The sequence below is a fragment of the Lissotriton vulgaris genome, unplaced genomic scaffold, assembly GCF_964263255.1.
Source record: "Lissotriton vulgaris unplaced genomic scaffold, aLisVul1.2 SCAFFOLD_454, whole genome shotgun sequence".
NCBI lineage: Eukaryota > Metazoa > Chordata > Amphibia > Caudata > Salamandridae > Lissotriton > Lissotriton vulgaris.
The window spans coordinates 1,007,608-1,028,359 of NW_028241547.1; the positions used below are offsets into that span (position 1 = coordinate 1,007,608).

General features: G+C 52.2%; 1 protein-coding gene across 1 annotated transcript in view; it reads left to right on the forward strand.

Annotated features, from left to right (window-relative positions):
• PAX9 (paired box 9) overlaps positions 1–18,528 on the forward strand; it is a 191,293-nt gene extending 172,765 nt beyond the window's left edge. Inside the window, exon 5 of the mRNA XM_086948117.1 lies at positions 18,037–18,528. Coding sequence (XP_086804243.1) covers positions 18,037–18,125 — 89 coding nt within the window. The 3' untranslated portion in view covers positions 18,126–18,528. The remainder of the gene's footprint in view (positions 1–18,036) is intronic.
• Positions 18,529–20,752: the final 2,224 nt, after the last annotated feature.

The following is a 20,752-nucleotide window of genomic DNA, read 5'->3' on the forward strand; positions in this document are numbered from 1 at the left end:
GCTGGCATTACTACTCTAGGGCAGAGGCAAGAGGGGGCAGTTTGGAGGCTGGGCAGTGAGGCCAGAACTGCCAGGAGTCTCTTTGAGGAGCTACTTCATCGCCCCAAGCAGTGGTGGTCCCCATGGGTCGAGGGGGTACCCCATGGACTCTGAAGCCTCATGGCATCCTCGCCTGCAGTGGGAGAGTGTGTGGGGTTCACTGATGGTGGGAAAGGGAGCAGGTGGAGGTGCTGGGGTCGTGTCCCTCCTCAACAACTCTTTCAAGGTCCGCCGACCACAGACCCATTACAGGAGTCAAAGAAATGATCAAGACTCGGCCCTCTGGGCCACATTTAATGACCAAGAAACAACTCTCCATGCCACATTTATTCAGACTCGGCTCCACAAATTTTTATTTAGGTGGGTCAAGGGTGCATTTGGGTGGGCCACCGCGGGCTTGATTTGTTGCATATATGTCTGGCCCCTCCTTTATCTCTTCTTAGTCTTACAAGGCCCAGTAAAACGCACTCCTTTCCAACTCTCTTTCTAAATATTATCACTCTCAAAACTTGTTTTTTCCATGTAATGTTCCTTTGATGGGAAGAGGGGGTTTCTGAGGTGAGAGTATCAGGCAAGTGACACTTCTCGGGCTCCCTCTGTGCGAGACTTCAGGGAGAATCCCTCTTCATTACTACCTCCATCTGACCCCGGACCATCCGACCCTGGACTCTGCAACGCACTCCCTTACAGGCCTGATTATCCCTAAAGTTAGGAGTCCTAACTTTACTACTCCTAAACAGAGAAAAATCCTAACTTTAAGACTTTCGGTATTCACAGAAGGCATTTAGGAGACCTAAAGTTGGGACTCCTAACTTCAGTGAATACCAAAATGAGTAAGTACCGTCAGTGAAAACCAAAATGCTAGTGAGTTTAGGATTTTGCCTTAAGTTAGTTCTGTGAATCGGACCCACCGATCGGAAAGATGGATGACAAGAAAGATGAAAAAATCATTACAAAGGAAGAAAACAGGAGCCCTGAAGAGTGAGAAAAAAAGGGGCGGGGAGTGTCTGGTAGTAGATCAATGATGACCAGCCTCGGTATGCGGTGTGGCGACGTTTATTTGCACTGCCTGCCCTATAGCATTGTCAAACCGAAAACATAAAAGGACAATGTTTGAGGTACACAGGTGGTATTTGATAGTTACGGTGATGGTAGCTTGTTACAAGTTCTTCTATTGACGTAAAAAATTATCTGTGTTATTTAAAACAACACATAACTAGTTTAGTTTCTATAAACAGGAGTACAGGCCTTTTTTTATTATAAAGAAGAAATTGTGGTAGATAACCACACTATGAACCACACCTCCAGGTCACTATGACTTGGAAACGCAAGTCGAAGTGTAGTTGTCATGCCGAGCTCCGTGCTAAAATTGTATTCATTATAATATTGTACTATTGGACTACCAAGCTCCTTTAGCTTCTATGTGAAGAACATCACTTCTTTGATATTCTTTTGTTTAATTGACAAACGAAATTTGTGAAATATTGACTTTTCAACTTATATCGGGTTTTTGCCCTGATGAAGCCACATATTGGTTTGTAAAAGTTGTGAAACACGTGTTGGCCTTTTTTCCTTTGTAATCCACAAAGAGGAGGACTTCTTTTATAATAAAAAATAGAACTGTACTCCTGTCTAATCTAATAATAAAAATATCACAGCCCTTTAGAAACTCAGCTAGCCTTGTGTTGTTGTAGATAATGCAGATAATTGTTTACATCAAATGAAAAAGGTGGAGGAAGCTACCATCATCGTATCCAACAAATACCGTATATAATCCACCGTGGATCTCAAACATTGTCCTTTGTGCTACTTTGGCAGATATGCTCCTATTCATTCATTCATCCACCCACTCTCTCACCCAGCATTCTCTTCAGGGAGCTAGAGTTGCTTACCACGTGTATGGGGTGAGGCAGGGTTTGATGTTGCGACTGCTGTCTGCCACTCACCATATACGTGACACACTGAGGTCACTTATATCCTGTGCATTGGTCATTGAACTTGTCAGGACGGTTGATGGCATGATACTCGGACACTCCTCTGGTTTCATACCGAGGACCACTTGCAACTCATATATATCACAGGGTGGCACTGGGGTGCCAAGACACATCTACCATCACACGTTATAAGGGAGGCCTTACTGCCCTGTGATTGCTTAGGACAAGCAAAGGCACAGCTCTGTAAGAACAGGATTTAGTGCAGAAATGACGTGGCGCTGTTGCCATAGTGCTCTGCATGTGGCCTTCTTCAGGACGTGATACTGGTGTATTTCTGCTGTCTTCTCAGGAGCACAGACAGAAGGTTTGTAAACCCAGAGGATTTCAAATTCAGAATGTGACGTCATACTGATAATTATAATTACTATAAAGATAGAAACTAAGGGGCAGATTTAATAACCTTTGACGCAGGGCAAAGAAGTGAGACAACTCGCTGCACTGTGCCACATGAAGAGGGCAGAAATGTGCCTATCTACTGAAATATGACACACTCCTGCTCTCTCTCTGCTGGGGGCTAGTAGCTGTCAAGCACCAGTGCAGGCAACCTTGTACCCTGGTGGAAGGGTGGCTGCATTGCAGGCAGCATAGTTTTGTGCAGGAAGGGACACCTTGCTGCACAAAAACTGCCTGCGGAGGTGTTTTCCGCTCTCTATGAGTGCTGCAGAATGCCGCATGCATTGAAAGAAAACAATGAGGAGAAGTAAAGATATTTCTCCTCGTTGCGCCTCACCTGGGAAGGCTTAGGTGTTTACTAACTATTGTTAGTAAATCCGGGAACGAGCCAAAAACCATGGGTGGATGAGTGGGAACATACACACCCCACCCAAGGAACGCTGTCCAGGACAGAGTGACGTAAGCCGGCTTCCTTGCTTTATTCAAGATTTACTGTCTCGCAAAGCCACAAAAGGTGGGTCCGCGTGGCGTAGTAACTCTCATTTGAGGTCTTGGTTTACCCGTGCATCACCTTGCATGACCCAAGGCCTTGGAAGATCTGGGCCTACGACTCCTCAGAGACAGTCAAGGAAAAGTCTCACCAGTGCATTGTCCCAATTCTGTAGCACATGAGAGCGCAGGCAGGGGTAACAATACAGCACAGCCTCCAGAAGACGTGAGGTGGTGGGAGAGGAAACAGCCTCCAGTAGAGGTGCTGGGGTATGGAACAAGAGGTGCTGGGGTATGGAACAAGAGGTGCAGGGGTATGGAACGAGAGGTGCTGGGGTATGGAACAAGAGGTGCTGGGGTATGGAACAAGAGGTGCTAGGGTATGGAACAAGAGGTGCAGGGGTATGGAACAAGAGGTGCAGGTGTATGGAACAAGAGGTGCAGGGGTATGGAACAAGAGGTGCAGGTGTATGGAACAAGAGGTGCAGGTGTATGGAACAAGAGGTGCTGAGGTATGGAACAAGAGGTGAAGGGGTATGGAACAAGAGGTGCAGGTGTATGGAACAAGAGGTGCAGGTGTATGGAACAAGAGGTGCAGGGGTATGGAACAAGAGGTGCAGGTGTATGGAACAAGAGGTGCAGGTGTATGGAACAAGAGGTGCTGAGGTATGGAACAAGAGGTGCTGGGGTATGGAACAAGAGGTGCTGGGGTATGGAACAAGAGGTGCTGGGGTATGGAACAAGAGGTGCAGGGGTATGGAACGAGAGGTGCTGGGGTATGGAACAAGAGGTGCTGGGGTATGGAACAAGAGGTGCTAGGGTATGGAACAAGAGGTGCAGGGGTATGGAACAAGAGGTGCAGGTGTATGGAACAAGAGGTGCAGGGGTATGGAACAAGAGGTGCAGGTGTATGGAACAAGAGGTGCAGGTGTATGGAACAAGAGGTGCTGAGGTATGGAACAAGAGGTGAAGGGGTATGGAACAAGAGGTGCAGGTGTATGGAACAAGAGGTGCAGGTGTATGGAACAAGAGGTGCAGGGGTATGGAACAAGAGGTGCAGGTGTATGGAACAAGAGGTGCAGGTGTATGGAACAAGAGGTGCTGAGGTATGGAACAAGAGGTGCTGGGGTATGGAACAAGAGGTGCAGGTGTATGGAACAAGAGGTGCAGGTGTATGGAACAAGAGGTGCAGGGGTATGGAACAAGAGGTGCAGGTGTATGGAACAAGAGGTGCAGGTGTATGGAACAAGAGGTGCTGAGGTATGGAACAAGAGGTGAAGGGGTATGGAACAAGAGGTGCAGGTGTATGGAACAATAGATGCAGGGGTATGGAACAAGAGGTGCAGGGGTATGGAACAAGAGGTGCAGGGGTATGGAACAAGAGGAGCAGGGGTATGGAACAAGAGGTGCAGGGGTATGGAACAAGAGGTGCAGGTGTATGGAACAAGAGGTGCAGGGGTATGGAACAAGAGGTGCAGGTGTATGGAACAAGAGGTGCTGAGGTATGGAACAAGAGGTGAAGGGGTATGGAACAAGAGGTGCAGGTGTATGGAACAATAGATGCAGGGGTATGGAACAAGAGGTGCTGGGGTATGGAACAAGAGGTGCTGGGGTATGGAACAATAGATGCAGGGGTATGGAGCAAGAGGTGCAGGGGTATGGAACAAGAGGTGCTGGGGTATGGAACAAGAGGTGCAGGTGTATGGAACAAGAGGTGCAGGGGTATGGAACAAGAGGTGCAGGTGTATGGAACAAGAGGTGCTGAGGTATGGAACAAGAGGTGAAGGGTATGGAACAAGAGGTGCAGGTGTATGGAACAATAGATGCAGGGGTATGGAACAAGAGGTGCTGGGGTATGGAACAAGAGGTGCTGGGGTATGGAACAATAGATGCAGGGGTATGGAACAAGAGGTGCAGGGGTATGGAACAAGAGGTGCAGGTGTATGGAACAAGAGGTGCAGGGGTATGGAACAAGAGGTGCAGGTGTATGGAACAAGAGGTGCAGGTGTATGGAACAAGAGGTGCTGAGGTATGGAACAAGAGGTGAAGGGGTATGGAACAAGAGGTGCAGGTGTATGGAACAATAGATGCAGGGGTATGGAACAAGAGGTGCTGGGGTATGGAACAAGAGGTGCTGGGGTATGGAAGAAGAGGTGCTGGGGTATGGAACAAGAGGTGCTGGGGTATGGAACAAGAGGTGCAGGGGTATGGAACAAGAGGTGCAGGGGATATGGAACAATAGATGCAGGGGTATGGAACAAGAGGTGCAGGGGTATGGAACAAGAGGTGCAGGTGTATGGAACAAGAGGTGCAGGGGTATGGAACAAGAGGTGCAGGTGTATGGAACAAGAGGTGCAGGTGTATGGAACAAGGGGTGCAGGGGTACGGAACAAGAGGTGCAGGTGTATGGAACAATAGATGCAGGGGTATGGAACAAGAGGTGCAGGTGTATGGAACAATAGATGCAGGGGTATGGAACAAGAGGTGCAGGGGTACGGAACAAGAGGTGCAGGTGTATGGAACAATAGATGCAGGGGTATGGAACAAGAGGTGCAGGGGTATGGAACAAGAGGTGCAGGTGTATGGAACAAGAGGTGCAGGGGTATGGAACAAGAGGTGCAGGTGTATGGAACAAGAGGTGCAGGTGTATGGAACAAGAGGTGCAGGGGTATGGAACAAGAGGTGCAGGTGTATGGAACAATAGATGCAGGGGTATGGAACAAGAGGTGCAGGGGTATTGAACAAGAGGTGCAGGGGTATGGAACAAGAGGTGCAGGTGTATGGAACAATAGATGCAGGGGTATGGAACAAGAGGTGCAGGTGTATGGAACAATAGATGCAGGGGTATGGAACAAGAGGTGCTGGGGTATGGAACAATAGGTGCTGGGGTATGGAACAAGAGGTGCTGGGGTATGGAACAATAGATGCAGGGGTATGGAACAAGAGGTGCAGGGGTATGGAACAAGAGGTGCAGGGGATATGGAACAATAGATGCAGGGGTATGGAACAAGAGGTGATGGGGTATGGAACAAGAGGTGCAGGTGTATGGAACAAGAGGTGCAGGGGTATGGAACAAGAGGTGCAGGTGTATGGAACAAGAGGTGCAGGTGTATGGAACAAGGGGTGCAGGGGTACGGAACAAGAGGTGCAGGTGTATGGAACAATAGATGCAGGGGTATGGAACAAGAGGTGCAGGTGTATGGAACAATAGATGCAGGGGTATGGAACAAGAGGTGCAGGTGTATGGAACAAGAGGTGCAGGGGATATGGAACAATAGATGCAGGGGTATGGAACAAGAGGTGCAGGGGTATGGAACAAGAGGTGCAGGTGTATGGAACAAGAGGTGCAGGGGTATGGAACAAGAGGTGCAGGTGTATGGAACAAGAGGTGCAGGTGTATGGAACAAGAGGTGCTGAGGTATGGAACAAGAGGTGAAGGGGTATGGAACAAGAGGTGCAGGTGTATGGAACAATAGATGCAGGGGTATGGAACAAGAGGTGCAGGGGTATGGAACAAGAGGTGCAGGGGTATGGAACAAGAGGTGCAGGTGTATGGAACAATAGATGCAGGGGTATGGAACAAGAGGTGCTGGGGTATGGAACAAGAGGTGCTGGGGTATGGAACAATAGATGCAGGGGTATGGAACAAGAGGTGCAGGGGTATGGAACAAGAGGTGCAGGTGTATGGAACAAGAGGTGCAGGGGTATGGAACAAGAGGTGCAGGTGTATGGAACAAGAGGTGCAGGTGTATGGAACAAGAGGTGCTGAGGTATGGAACAAGAGGTGAAGGGGTATGGAACAAGAGGTGCAGGTGTATGGAACAATAGATGCTGGGGTATGGAACAAGAGGTGCTGGGGTATGGAACAAGAGGTGCTGGGGTATGGAACAATAGGTGCTGGGGTATGGAACAAGAGGTGCTGGGGTATGGAACAATAGATGCAGGGGTATGGAACAAGAGGTGCAGGGGTATGGAACAAGAGGTGCAGGGGATATGGAACAATAGATGCAGGGGTATGGAACAAGAGGTGCAGGGGTATGGAACAAGAGGTGCAGGTGTATGGAACAAGAGGTGCAGGGGTATGGAACAAGAGGTGCAGGTGTATGGAACAAGAGGTGCAGGTGTATGGAACAAGGGGTGCAGGGGTACGGAACAAGAGGTGCAGGTGTATGGAACAATAGATGCAGGGGTATGGAACAAGAGGTGCAGGTGTATGGAACAATAGATGCAGGGGTATGGAACAAGAGGTGCAGGGGTACGGAACAAGAGGTGCAGGTGTATGGAACAATAGATGCAGGGGTATGGAACAAGAGGTGCAGGGGTATGGAACAAGAGGTGCAGGTGTATGGAACAAGAGGTGCAGGGGTATGGAACAAGAGGTGCAGGTGTATGGAACAAGAGGTGCAGGTGTATGGAACAAGAGGTGCAGGGGTATGGAACAAGAGGTGCAGGTGTATGGAACAATAGATGCAGGGGTATGGAACAAGAGGTGCAGGGGTATGGAACAAGAGGTGCAGGGGTATGGAACAAGAGGTGCAGGTGTATGGAACAATAGATGCAGGGGTATGGAACAAGAGGTGCAGGTGTATGGAACAATAGATGCAGGGGTATGGAACAAGAGGTGCTGGGGTATGGAACAATAGGTGCTGGGGTATGGAACAAGAGGTGCTGGGGTATGGAACAATAGATGCAGGGGTATGGAACAAGAGGTGCAGGTGTATGGAACAATAGATGCAGGGGTATGGAACAAGAGGTGCAGGTGTATGGAACAATAGATGCAGGGGTATGGAACAAGAGGTGCTGGGGTATGGAACAATAGGTGCTGGGGTATGGAACAAGAGGTGCTGGGGTATGGAACAATAGATGCAGGGGTATGGAACAAGAGGTGCAGGGGTATGGAACAAGAGGTGCAGGGGATATGGAACAATAGATGCAGGGGTATGGAACAAGAGGTGCAGGGGTATGGAACAAGAGGTGCAGGTGTATGGAACAAGAGGTGCAGGGGTATGGAACAAGAGGTGCAGGTGTATGGAACAAGAGGTGCAGGTGTATGGAACAAGGGGTGCAGGGGTACGGAACAAGAGGTGCAGGTGTATGGAACAATAGATGCAGGGGTATGGAACAAGAGGTGCAGGTGTATGGAACAAGAGGTGCTGGGGTATGGAACAAGAGGTGCAGGTGTATGGAACAAGAGGTGCAGGGGTATGGAACAAGAGGTGCAGGTGTATGGAACAATAGATGCAGGGGTATGGAACAAGAGGTGCTGGGGTATGGAACAAGAGGTGCTGGGGTATGGAACAAGAGGTGCTGGGGTACGGAACAAGAGGTGCAGGGGTATGGAACAAGAGGTGCAGGGGTATGGAACAAGAGGTGCAGGGGTATGGAACAAGAGGTGCAGGGGTACGGAACAAGAGGTGCTGGGGTATGGAACAATAGATGCAGGGGTATGGAACAAGAGGTGCAGGTGTATGGAACAAGAGGTGCTGGGGTATGGAACAAGAGGTGCAGGTGTATGGAACAATAGATGCAGGGGTATGGAACAAGAGGTGCAGGTGTATGGAACAAGAGGTGCTGGGGTATGGAACAAGAGGTGCAGGGGTATGGAACAAGAGGTGCAGGGGTATGGAACAAGAGGTGCAGGTGTATGGAACAATAGATGCAGGGGTATGGAACAAGAGGTGCTGGGGTATGGAACAAGAGGTGCTGGGGTATGGAACAAGAGGTGCTGGGGTACGGAACAAGAGGTGCAGGGGTATGGAATAAGAGGTGCAGGGGTATGGAACAAGAGGTGCAGGGGTATGGAACAAGAGGTGCTGGGGTATGGAACAAGAGGTGAAGGGGTATGGAACAAGAGGTGAAGGGGTATGGAACAAGAGGTGAAGGGGTATGGAACAAGAGGTGAAGGGGTATGGAACAAGAGGTGCTGGGGTATGGAACAAGAGGTGAAGGGGTATGGAACAAGAGGTGCTGGGGTATGGAACAAGAGGTGCTGGGGTATGGAACAAGAGGTGAAGGGGTATGGAACAAGAGGTGCAGGGGTATGGAACAAGAGGTGCAGGGGTATGGAACAAGAGGTGCAGGGGTATGGAACAAGAGGTGCTGGGGTTTGGAACAAGAGGTGCAGGGGTATGGAACAAGAGGTGCAGGGGTATGGAACAAGAGGTGCAGGGGTATGGAACAAGAGTTGCAGGGGTATGGAACAAGAGGTGCAGGGGTATGGAACAAGAGGTGCAGGGGTATGGAACAAGAGGTGCAGGGGTATGGAACAAGAGGTGCAGGGGTATGGAACAAGAGGTGCAGGGGTATGGAACAAGAGGTGCAGGGGTATGGAACAAGAGGTGCTGGGGTATGGAACAAGAGGTGCAGGGGTATGGAACAAGAGGTGCAGGGGTATGGAACAATAGGTGCAGGGGTATGGAACAATAGATGCAGGGGTATGGAACAAGAGGTGCAGGGGTATGGAACAAGAGGTGCAGGGGTATGGAACAAGAGGTGCTGGGGTATGGAACAATAGATGCAGGGGTATGGAACAAGAGGTGAAGGGGTATGGAACAATAGGTGCAGGGGTATGGAACAATAGATGCAGGGGTATGGAACAAGAGGTGCTTGGGTATGGAACAATAGGTGCAGGGGTATGGAACAATAGATGCAGGGGTATGGAACAAGAGGTGCAGGGGTATGGAACAAGAGGTGCTGGGGTATGGAACAAGAGGTGCAGGGGTATGGAAGAAGAGGTGCAGGGGTATGGAACAAGAGGTGCTGGGGTATGGAACAAGCGTTAGAAGCACAAGGGTCGCTAGAGTTGCTGAAGGTCAGAAGGCCTGTGGTAGGTAGAGCCGCTGTTTTTGAGTGACAGGAGGGTTTTTCGGCCTGGGTAGGGAGTGTGGCCTCGCCGTTGGTAAGAAGGTATGGCCTAACAGCCCGCTGTCCTTCCTACCACCTCCACCGCGCTTCCCATGCCCCAAGGAGTTGGCAGCCCCAATGGCCCCTCTGCCAAACAGGTGCCGGCTCCTCTGCCTCCGTGGGGTTGGTCTCTGGTTCCCAGGGCAGCTGGGAATCTCTGCTGAGACAGCTCATTAATCACAAGTTTAAACAAATACCAAAACTGCCCAATGATATATTTATCCACGACCAACATGAACTTTTGAAATGTGTGCGAGTGGATGTTAAAATCACTGAAAATCAACAGAGAAGACAAGCAAACAGAGCCAGGCCGCCACACCCTCTACCCGAGCTCGGAGGCTGTTTACCGATGCTCATTCCGGGTCCAAGGCGCTGTCACACTGACAGCTCCCGCCCTGCCCCCCACGCGAGGCTCTGTGTGGATAGCAGTGTCCTCTGGCTGCTCCTTCCTCGCCAGCCAATGCCCCGGGGTGCCCAGCCCGCTCGCGGACACAGGAAGGAGATCTAGTACTCAACCTACCCTGGACTGGCTTAAACAACTCACTGCTCTTAACTGCACCTCTCATGTTGTTGACTCTGCTAAAGTGGTATGTATTGCCTTGGATTAATACCTAAATATGCAAGCTCACATCAGTGCAACTATTAGGAGAGCCAATCTTCATCTCAACACCCTTAAGAAAATCAAGGCTTTCCTTCCGCCCGAGGACCCCCGGCCGCCAGTACAATCCCTGGCTATCCCTCGACTGGAATATTGTTTGGTGACCCTTGCGGGGCTTCCTAAAGCTAGTTTGGCTCTGCTCAGACCCACTCTAAATGCATCTGACAGGCTCATCACAGGCTCCAGAAAGCATGACCACATCACGCCAGACCTAATTCAACTAAATTGGCTATCTATAGAAGTCAGGAAATGTTTCAAGATAGCTTGCTTGACGGATAAAGCCATACATTACAGCACCCCGGTTGACTTGGCTAAAAATCTTGAACTATCTGGCTTGAGTCAGAACTTAAGAAGCTCAACCACCCTACTTTTGAAACTTACGATTGTGCCTTCATCGGTCTTGCTCCAAGAATTTGAAACCCTCTTCCTCCAGAGTTCAGATGAAACCCATTGTCCGCATCTTTCAAGAAACACGTCAAATGGCTAATCTTGAGTGAACATCAACAGCATTAACCTGGTTACCTCCCCTAGACTCCTCTCTATCCGGATTTGATACTTCTTTTATACTGTTTTGTTCGAATTTTATGCTTTCTGTTCACTTGTTATCTCGTTCTATGATCCTTCCGAACCTGTACTGGTCCCTCCAGTCGGGCTGACTCTCCCGCCCCTTGACCTTGATTGTTCCTCCCCTTCGTTTGACCGTGTGATTATTTAACTACCGCATTTGTTCCATTGTGTTTTATTCTTGCTTTCGCCACTTTGTGCAGTGCTCTGATGCCCATAAGGGTCATGTTCGCACTTTATAAAACTGTTCAAACAAATAAATAAATAATTCACCCACAGTCCTGAATGCGTTCCCACCAGCCAAGGCCCCTCAAAACCCCCGGGGTGCACGGCATGATCGGGGACACAGGAAGGAGATATTGTGGCACTCAGTGGAACTCAGTCCAGTGTGCGTTCTGACCAGCCAAGGCTCCTTACCACTTTGGGGGTGACCAGTCTGCTGTGGGCACAGGAATGGAGATATTGTGGCCCTCAATCCAGGTTTGGTTGTCACCAGCCAAGGCCCCTCAATCCCCACTTGTGTGGGGGGTACTGATGTGTGCTCGCTGAGATGTACTGATGTGTGCTTGCCTGGAGGTATCAATGTGTGCTCACATGGAGGCACTGATGTGTGCTCGCCTGGAGGTACCAATAAATGCCCGCCTGGAGGCATCAATGTGTGCTCACCTGGAGGCACCGATGTGTGCTCATGTGGAGGTATCGATGTGTGCTTGCATGGAGGTACTGATGTGTGCTCATGTAGAGGTACTGGTGTGTGCTCACGAGAAGGTGCTGATGTGTCCTTGCACTGGGTTACTGATGTGTGCTCATGTGGAGCTACTGATGTGTGCTTGTCTGGAGGTACTGATGTGTGCTTGCCTGGAGGTACTGATGTGTGCTGCAGTGGAGGTACTGATGTGTGCTCCCGTGGAGGTATTGGTGTGTGCTCGCGTGGAGGTACTGGTGTGTGCTCGCGTTGAGGTACTGTTGTCTGCTCACGTGGAGGTACTGGTGTGTGCTCACGTGGAGGTACTGGTGTGTGCTCACGTGGAGGTACTGGTGTGTGCTCGAGTTGAGGTACTGGTGTGTGCTCACGTGGAGGTACTGGTGAGTGCTCGCATGGAGGTACTGATGTGTGTTTTCGTGGAGCTACTGATGTGTGCTCGCATGAAGGTACTGATGTGTGCTCCCGTGGAGGTACTGATGTGTGCTCCCATGGAGGTACTGGTGTGCTCCTGTGGAGGTACTGGTGTGTGCTCGCGTGGAGGTACTGGTGTGTGCTCGCGTGGAGGTACTGGTGTGTGCTCATGTGGAGGTACTGGTGTGTGCTCGCGTGGAGGTACTGGTGTGGGCTTGTGTGGAGATACTGGTGTGTGCTCGTGCGGAGGTACTGGTGTGTGCTATCAAGGAGGTGCTGGTGTGTGCACCGATAGAGGTACTGGTGTGTGCTAGCAAGGAGGTACTGGTGTGTGCTTGCATTGAGGTACTGGTGTGTGCTTGCATTGAGGTACTGGTGTGTGCTTGCATTGAGGTACTGGTGTGTGCTTGCATTGAGGTACTGATGTGTGCTAGCACAGAGGTACTGATGTGTGCTAGCACAGAGGTACTGATGTGTGCTCGCACAGAGGTACAGATGTGTGCTCGCACAGAGGTACAGATGTGTGCTCGCACAGAGGTACAGATGTGTGCTCGCGCGGAGGTACAGGTGTGTGCTCGCGCGGAGGCAGCGGTGTGTGCTCGCGCGGAGGCAGCGGTGTGTGCTCGCGCGGAGGCAGCGGTGTGTGCTCGCGCGGAGGCAGCGGTGTGTGCTCGCGCGGAGGCAGCGGTGTGTGCTCGCGCGGAGGCAGCGGTGTGTGCTCGCGCGGAGGCAGCGGTGTGTGCTCGCGCGGAGGCAGCGGTGTGTGCTCGCGCGGAGGCTGCGGTGTGTGCTCGCGCGGAGGCTGCGGTGTGTGCTCGCGCGGAGGCTGCGGTGTGTGCTCGCGCGGAGGCTGCGGTGTGTGCTCGCGCGGAGGCTGCGGTGTGTGCTCGCGCGGAGGCTGCGGTGTGTGCTCGCGCGGAGGCTGCGGTGTGTGCTCGCGCGGAGGCTGCGGTGTGTGCTCGCGCGGAGGCTGCGGTGTGTGCTCGCGCGGAGGCTGCGGTGTGTGCTCGCGCGGAGGCTGCGGTGTGTGCTCGCGCGGAGGCTGCGGTGTGTGCTCGCGCGGAGGCTGCGGTGTGTGCTCGCGCGGAGGCTGCGGTGTGTGCTCGCGCGGAGGTAGCGGTGTGTGCTCGTGCGGAGGTAGCGGTGTGTGATCGCGCGGAGGTAGCGGTGTGTGCTCATGTGAAGGTACTGATGTGTGCTCGCACGGAGGTACTGAGATGTGCTCACGTGTAGGTGATAATGTGTGCTAGCATGGAGGTACAGATATGGACTAACCTGGAGGTACCGATGTGTGCTCGTGCGGAGGTAGCGGTGTGTGCTCGTGGGGAGGTAGTGGTGTGTGCTCGCGCGGAGGTAGCGGTGTGTGCTCGCGCGGAGGTAGCGGTGTGTGCTCGCGCGGAGGTAGCGGTGTGTGCTCGGGCGGAGGTAGCGGTGTGTGCTCGGGCGGAGGTAGCGGTGTGTGCTCGGGCAGAGGTAGCGGTGTGTGCTCGGGCGGAGGTAGCGGTGTGTGCTCGGGCGGAGGTAGCGGTGTGTGCTCGGGCGGAGGTAGCGGTGTGTGCTCGGGCGGAGGTAGCGGTGTGTGCTCGGGCGGAGGTAGCGGTGTGTGCTCGGGTGGAGGTAGCGGTGTGTGCTCGCGCGGAGGTAGCGGTGTGTGCTCGGGCGGAGGTAGCGGTGTGTGCTCGGGCAGAGGTAGCGGTGTGTGCTCGGGCGGAGGTAGCGGTGTGTGCTCGGGCGGAGGTAGCGGTGTGTGCTCGGGCGGAGGTAGCGGTGTGTGCTCGGGCGGAGGTAGCGGTGTGTGCTCGGGTGGAGGTAGCGGTGTGTTCTCGCGCGGAGGTAGCGGTGTGTTCTCGCGCGGAGGTAGCGGTGTGTTCTCGCGCGGAGGTAGCGGTGTGTTCTCGCGCGGAGGTAGCGGTGTGTGCTCGCGCAGAGGTAGCAGTGTGTGCTCGCGCAGAGGTAGCAGTGTGTGCTCGCACGGAGGTAGCGGTGTGTGCTCGCACGGAGGTAGCGGTGTGTGCTCGCACGGAGGTAGCGGTGTGTGCTCGCACGGAGGTAGCGGTGTGTGCTCGCACGGAGGTAGCGGTGTGTGCTCGCGCGGAGGTAGCGGTGTGTGCTCGCGCGGAGGTAGCGGTGTGTGCTCGCGCGGAGGTAGCGGTGTGTGCTCGCGCGGAGGTAGCGGTGTGTGCTCGCGCGGAGGTAGCGGTGTGTGCTCGCGCGGAGGTAGCGGTGTGTGCTCGCGCGGAGGTAGCGGTGTGTGCTCGCGCGGAGGTAGCGGTGTGTGCTCGCGCGGAGGTAGCGGTGTGTGCTCGCGCGGAGGTAGCGGTGTGTGCTCACGCGGAGGTAGCGGTGTGGGCTCGCACGGAGGTAGCGGTGTGGGCTCGCACGGAGGTAGCGGTGTGGGCTCGCACGGAGGTAGCGGTGTGGGCTCGCACAGAGGTAGCGGTGTGGGCTCACGCATAGGTAGCGGTGTGGGTTCGCACTGAGGTAGCGGTGTGAGCTGGCGCGGAGGTACCGGTGTGGGCTGGTGCGGAGGTACCGGTGTGGGCTGGCGCGGAGGTACTGGTGTGGGCTCGCACGGAGGTACTGATGTGTGCTTACGTGGAGCTGCTGATTTGTGCTCACATAGAGGTACTGGCATGTTCTCGAGTGTAGTTACTGATGTGGGCTTGCATGGATGTTTGGATGTGTGCTTGTGTTGAGGTGCTGATGTGTACTCATGCTGGGGTACTGATGTGTGCTCACACAGAGGTACTAATGTGTGCTTGTGCTGATGTACTGGTGTGTGATCGCATGGAGGTACTGGTGTGTGCTCGCCTGGAGGTACGGATGTGTGCTCACGCAGAGGTATATGTGTATGGTCATGCAGAGGTAGAGTGTGGACTTGCATGAAAGTACAGATGTGTGCTCATGTGGAGGTACTGATGTGTGCTCGCCTGGATGTACTGATGTGTGCTCACGCAGAGGTAAAGGTGTATGGTCGTGAAGAGGTACAGTGTGGACTTGCATGGAGGTACAGATATGTGCTCACATGAAGGTGCAGATATATGCTAGCATGGAGGTGTTGTAGGTGCTGCTTTGTGCTTGCTTGGAGGTACAGATCGTGTGGAGGTGCTGATGTGTGCTCGCTTGGAGGTATGGTTATGTGCTCACCTGGGGGTACGGATGTGTGCACAAGTGAAGGTGCTGATGTGTGCTCGTGTGAAGGGACGGATGAGTGCTCGCTTGGAGGTACGGTTTTGTGCTCATGTCGAGGTGCTAATGTGTGCTTGCATGGAGGCACTGATGTGTGCTCACTTGGAGGTATGTTGTATGCTTGACTGGAGGTATTATGTGTGCTCGCCGAGGGCGCACTGATGTGTGCTTGCGCGGACGTACTGATGTGTGCTCGCACAGACGTACTGATGTGTGCTTGTGCGGATGTACTGATGTGTGCTAGCATGGACGTACTTATGTGTGCTCATGTGAAGGTGCTGATGTGTGCTGGCGTGCAGGTGCTGATGTGTGCTCGCTTGGAGGTGCTGATGTGTGCTCGCATGGAGGTATGGATGTGTGATCACCTGGACGTACTGATGTGTGCTCACGTGGACGTACAGATATGTGCTTGCATGGAGGTACTGATGTGTGCTCGCGTGGAGGTGATGATGTGTGCTCGCGTGGAGGAGCTGATGTGTGCTCGCGTGGAGGTGCTGATGTGTGCTCGCATGGAGGTGCTGATGTGTGCTTGCATGGAGGTGCTGATGTGTACTCTCATGGAGGTGCTGATGTGTGCTCGCTTGGAGGTGCTGTTGTGTGCTTGCATGGAGGTATGGATATGTGATCACCTGGACGTACTGATGTGTGCTCTCATGGACATACTGATGTGTGCTCACGTGGGCGTATTCATGTGTACCCGTGTGGAGGTACCAGTGTGTGCTCGCATTGAGTTACCGATGACTGGCAGAGGTGGCTAAGGGGTCACCAGTGACTGGCAGAGGTGACTAAGGGATCACCAGTGCCTGGCAGAGGTGGCCAAGTGATTACAAGTGACTGGCAGAGGTGGTTATGGGATCACCAGTAACTGGCAGGGGGCTGATAGATAACCAGTGACAGGTAGGGCTGGCTAAAGGATCACCTATGACTGGCAATGCTGGCTAAGAGTTCACCAGTGACTGGCAGAGGCGGCTTTGGTATCATCAGTGACTGGCAGGGCTGGCTAAGAGTTCACCAGTGACTGGCTGAGGCGGCTTTGGTATCATCAGTGACTGGCAGGGGTGGCTATGGGATCACCAGTGACTGGCAGAGGTGGCTAAGGGATCACCAGTGACTGGCAGAGGTGGCTAAGGGGTCACCAGCTAATGGCAGCAGAGGTGGCTTTGGCATCACCAGTGCCTGGAAGAGGTAGCTATGGTATCACCAGTTAGTGGCAGGGCTGGCTAAGGGATCACAAGTGACTGGCAGAGGTAGCTATGGGATCGCCTGTGACTGGTAGGGCTAGATAAGGGATCATACGTGACCGGCAGGGGTGGCTAAGGGAGCACCAGTGACTGGCAGCAGAGGTGGCTTTGGCATCACCAGTGCCTGGAAGAGGTGACTAGGGGTCTGGCAGAGGTAGCTATGGTATCACCAGTGAGTGGCAGAGGTGGTTAAAAGATCACTGGTGACTGGCAGAGGCGGCTTTGGTATCATCAGTGACTGGCAGGGCTGGCTAAGAGTTCACCAGTGACTGGCAGAGGCGGCTTTGGGATCATCAGTGACTTGCAGGGGTGGCTATGGGATCACCAGTGAGTGGCAGGCAAGGCTAAGCGATCACCAGTGCCTGGGAGAGGTGACTAAGGGGTCACCAGTGACTGGCAGAGGTAGCTATGGTATCACCAGTGACTGGCAGAGGCGGCTTTGGTATCACCAGTGACTGGCAGAGGTGGCTTTGGTATCACCAGTGACTGGCAGAGGTGGCTATGATATCACCAGTGACTGGCAGAGGTAGCTATGGTATCACCAGTGAGTGGCAGGCAAGGCTAAGCGATCACCAGTGCCTGGGAGAGGTGACTAAGGGGTCACCAGTGACTGGCAGAGGTAGCTATGGTATCACCAGTGACTGGCAGAGGTGGCTATGATATCACCAGTGACTGGCAGGGATGGCTAAGGGAGCACCAGTTACCGGCAGAGGTGGCTTTGGTATCACCAGTGACTGGCAAGGCTGGCTGGGGGATTGTGGGGTGGAATGTCCCTGCCCGCTTCTGTTGCCCTTTAGTTCTTTATGATGGGTAGTCATGGGGCTTTACAGACTGGACTGATTTGGTTAACTCATTTGTACATTGGTTCAATGAAGTAGGCTCATCTTTCCCCTACTATCTCTAGTAGTGTTTGGAGAGCTTTGGATACATATATGGATTTGCTCTCGAAAGGGTTGGTCTATCAGTATCCCTTTGCATCGTCTAGTTGATTGTTATATATAAGGAGCACTGCAGGAGATCTTTCCTTCCTTCCTTCCTTCCTTTTTTCCTCTTCACTCTTCGCTCCCCTTCTCCTTTGTCTTCCTTTCTTTTTTCTCACTTCCTTTCTCTCACTGTCTTGTTTTTCCTGTTTCCTTTTTCTTTCTACATATTTTCTTGTCTTATATTATGGTGATGCTTTTGATGGTTATTAAAATTCCTTTGCGTAATACTTTTTTCTTTCATATTATCCTTATGCAATATTTAAGAAGACTTATTGGGGACTAGACCATATATGCTATTATTCTTCTTCACTTTCCATCAATTGTATCACTATTTTATTGTATTCAACTATTTATATGCTTCTTAAAAACTAATAAACTTATTGAACAGAAAAACTAATTTGTACATTTGTGCGCAGCCCCACCTGGTAGACAATCCTTCTAAACTGCTGCCCTCTTCTTTCTTCAGCAGAGGACGGCAAGAGCAGCAACAAGACATCCAGATCATACCTTCCCTCATCGAACCATGCCACGGCCCATCATATACCAAGTGCATAGACTCGAGCCTGCGCGGACTCTAAACCAATCAGTGCCTTCGTGGACAGTGGTGATCCAGCTGGGAGCCGGAGTGTTACTGCTCAGCCCTTGCACAGCACTGCAGGTGTGAGAAACTCTACTTGGAGTTAATTTGAACCACTGTGACTTGAGATCACACTGTGTGTGCTGACATCCTGAGGCGCGACACGAGGACAGTCCCGGAGACCAGTCACCGTGATCTGTCCCATATCACAGCTCCGAAGATAGCCTCAGAGGACAGCACCTGATGACAGGGCATCATGAACTCCTGATCAGAAGGAGCATGGTCTGCCTTCCTGATGAATGTACAATTGAGACTCTGTGAAGTTTACGCTACTGTATATACGTTTCCTCCTGCGTAATCATACTGGTGGTGGTCCTGACTGCGAAGAAAATAATAATATTTAATTTTAACAAGTCCTCATGTTGTTTCTGAAATGTGAAGAGGAGAAACCATATGTCAGGCTGTGGATTAGTATCTGGATAAATGAAGACCAGGCCATCATTATCAATCAATCAAACACATTTTTTGTTGGGGGGGGTTAACTTTTTTGTAAGCTGCAGGCAGGAGGGAGACCTGCACATGAGCTGATAGGGCCGAAGGTGCACAGTTTCAGCAGAGAGTCAGTACTCCGAATTAGGAGCCCTGAAGCTAAACCCAACTCCTCACTCAATCACGCCTCCTTGATCCAAATCTCCCACTTGATCACGCCAGCTCCCTGATCACAATCTCTCACTCAAACATTCCAGCTCCTTGGCTCTAATCACTCATTCAATCATACCTTCTCGATCCCAGTTTCTCACTCAATTACGCTGGCTCGTTGATCCCAATCTCTCACATGATCACGCCAGCTTCTTGATCCTAATGTCCCACTCAATCACATCATCTATCTGATTCCAAATTCTCACTCAATCATGCCACCTTTCTGGTCCTAACCTCCCACTTGATCACGCCACCACCTTGATCCCAATCTCTAACTCGATCACACCAGCTCCCTGATCCCAATCTCTCCCTCAATCTCAGCAGCTCCCTGATCCCAATCTCTCACTCAATCTCAGCAGCTCCCTGATCCCAGTCTCTCACTCGATCACACCAGCTCCTAACTCCCAGTCTCTCACTTGATCACACCAGCTCCCCGATCCCAGTCTCTCACTCAATCACACCAGCTCCCAACTCCCAGTCTCTCACTCAATCACACCAGCTCCCTGATCCCAGTCTCTCACTCGATCACACCAGCTCCCAACTCCCAGACTCTCACTCAATCACACCAGCTCCCTGATCCCAGTCTCTCACTCGATCACACCAGCTCCCTGATCACAGTCTCTCACTCAATCTCACCAGCTCCCAGATCCCAGTCTCTCACTCAATCACACCAGCTCGCTAATCCCAATCTCACACTCAATCTCAGCAGCTCCCTGATCCCAGTCTCTCACTCGATCACACCAGCTCCCAACTCCCAGTCTCTCACTCGATCACACAAGCTCCCAACTCCCAGTCTCTCACTCGATCACACCAGCTCGCTGATCCCAATCTGTAACTCGATCACACCAGGTCCTTGATCCCAATCTCAGTCGATCACAGCAGCTCCCTGATCCCAGTCTCTCACTCGATCACACCAGCTCCCTGATCCCAGTCGCTCACTCGATCACACCAGCTCCCTGATCCCAGTCTCTCACTCGATCACACCAGCTCCCAACTCCCAGTCTCTCACTCGATCACACCAGCTCCCAACTCCCAGTCTCTCACTCGATCACACCAGCTAGAAAGTCTCTCACTCAATCACACCAGCTCGCTGATCCCAATCTGTAACTCGATCACACCAGGTCCTTGATCCGAATCTCAGTCGATCACAGCAGCTCCCTGATCCCAGTCTCTAACTCGATCCCACCACCTCCGTGATCCCAATACCTCAGCCGATTACGCTACCTCTGTGATCCCAACACCTCAGCCGATCACGCCACCTCCGTGATCCCAACACCTCAGCCGATCACACCACCTTCATGATCCTGACTCATCATTCGATCCCACCAGCTCCATGATCCCGACACCTAAGCCCATCATCACACCTCCGTGATTGTGACTGACCCGATCACACTAGCTAAATGATCTTGATTCCTCACTCACTGGCATCAGCCGTACTTCTAAGAGGGGTCTCATGGTATCCCATGCACCGGAGCACCACGTGAGGGGCAATGTATGTTTCTTATGCATGGTCGTGTGAGTAGGACATATGGGGTTGGGGTCTCGACTCAACAATAGTGGGTAAAACCCGGCTCATTTTGTGACCTTTTGTCTGAGCTTGGACCAAGCACTTTAACTCCCCGCAGTGGTAGCCATTACTCCCGGCGGGTCTCTGTTCTGTAGGTCTTGCACTTCTGTCACTATTATTTCAACTTCTATTCTGGTGTCTCAGGCCACCGGATACCTATGGGGAACTGCTTTAAAGTCACCCATGTTCAAGGCATGCACGCAGTAGCCTTTCACTTGTTTTTCGGGGTTAGAACACTTTATGGAGATTTTAGCTATGGATAAGCAAGAGGAGAGATGCAACGGGATTGTCTGCACAGGTCAGGCCAGGATGTCTGAACAGGTCAAGACAGGGTGTCTG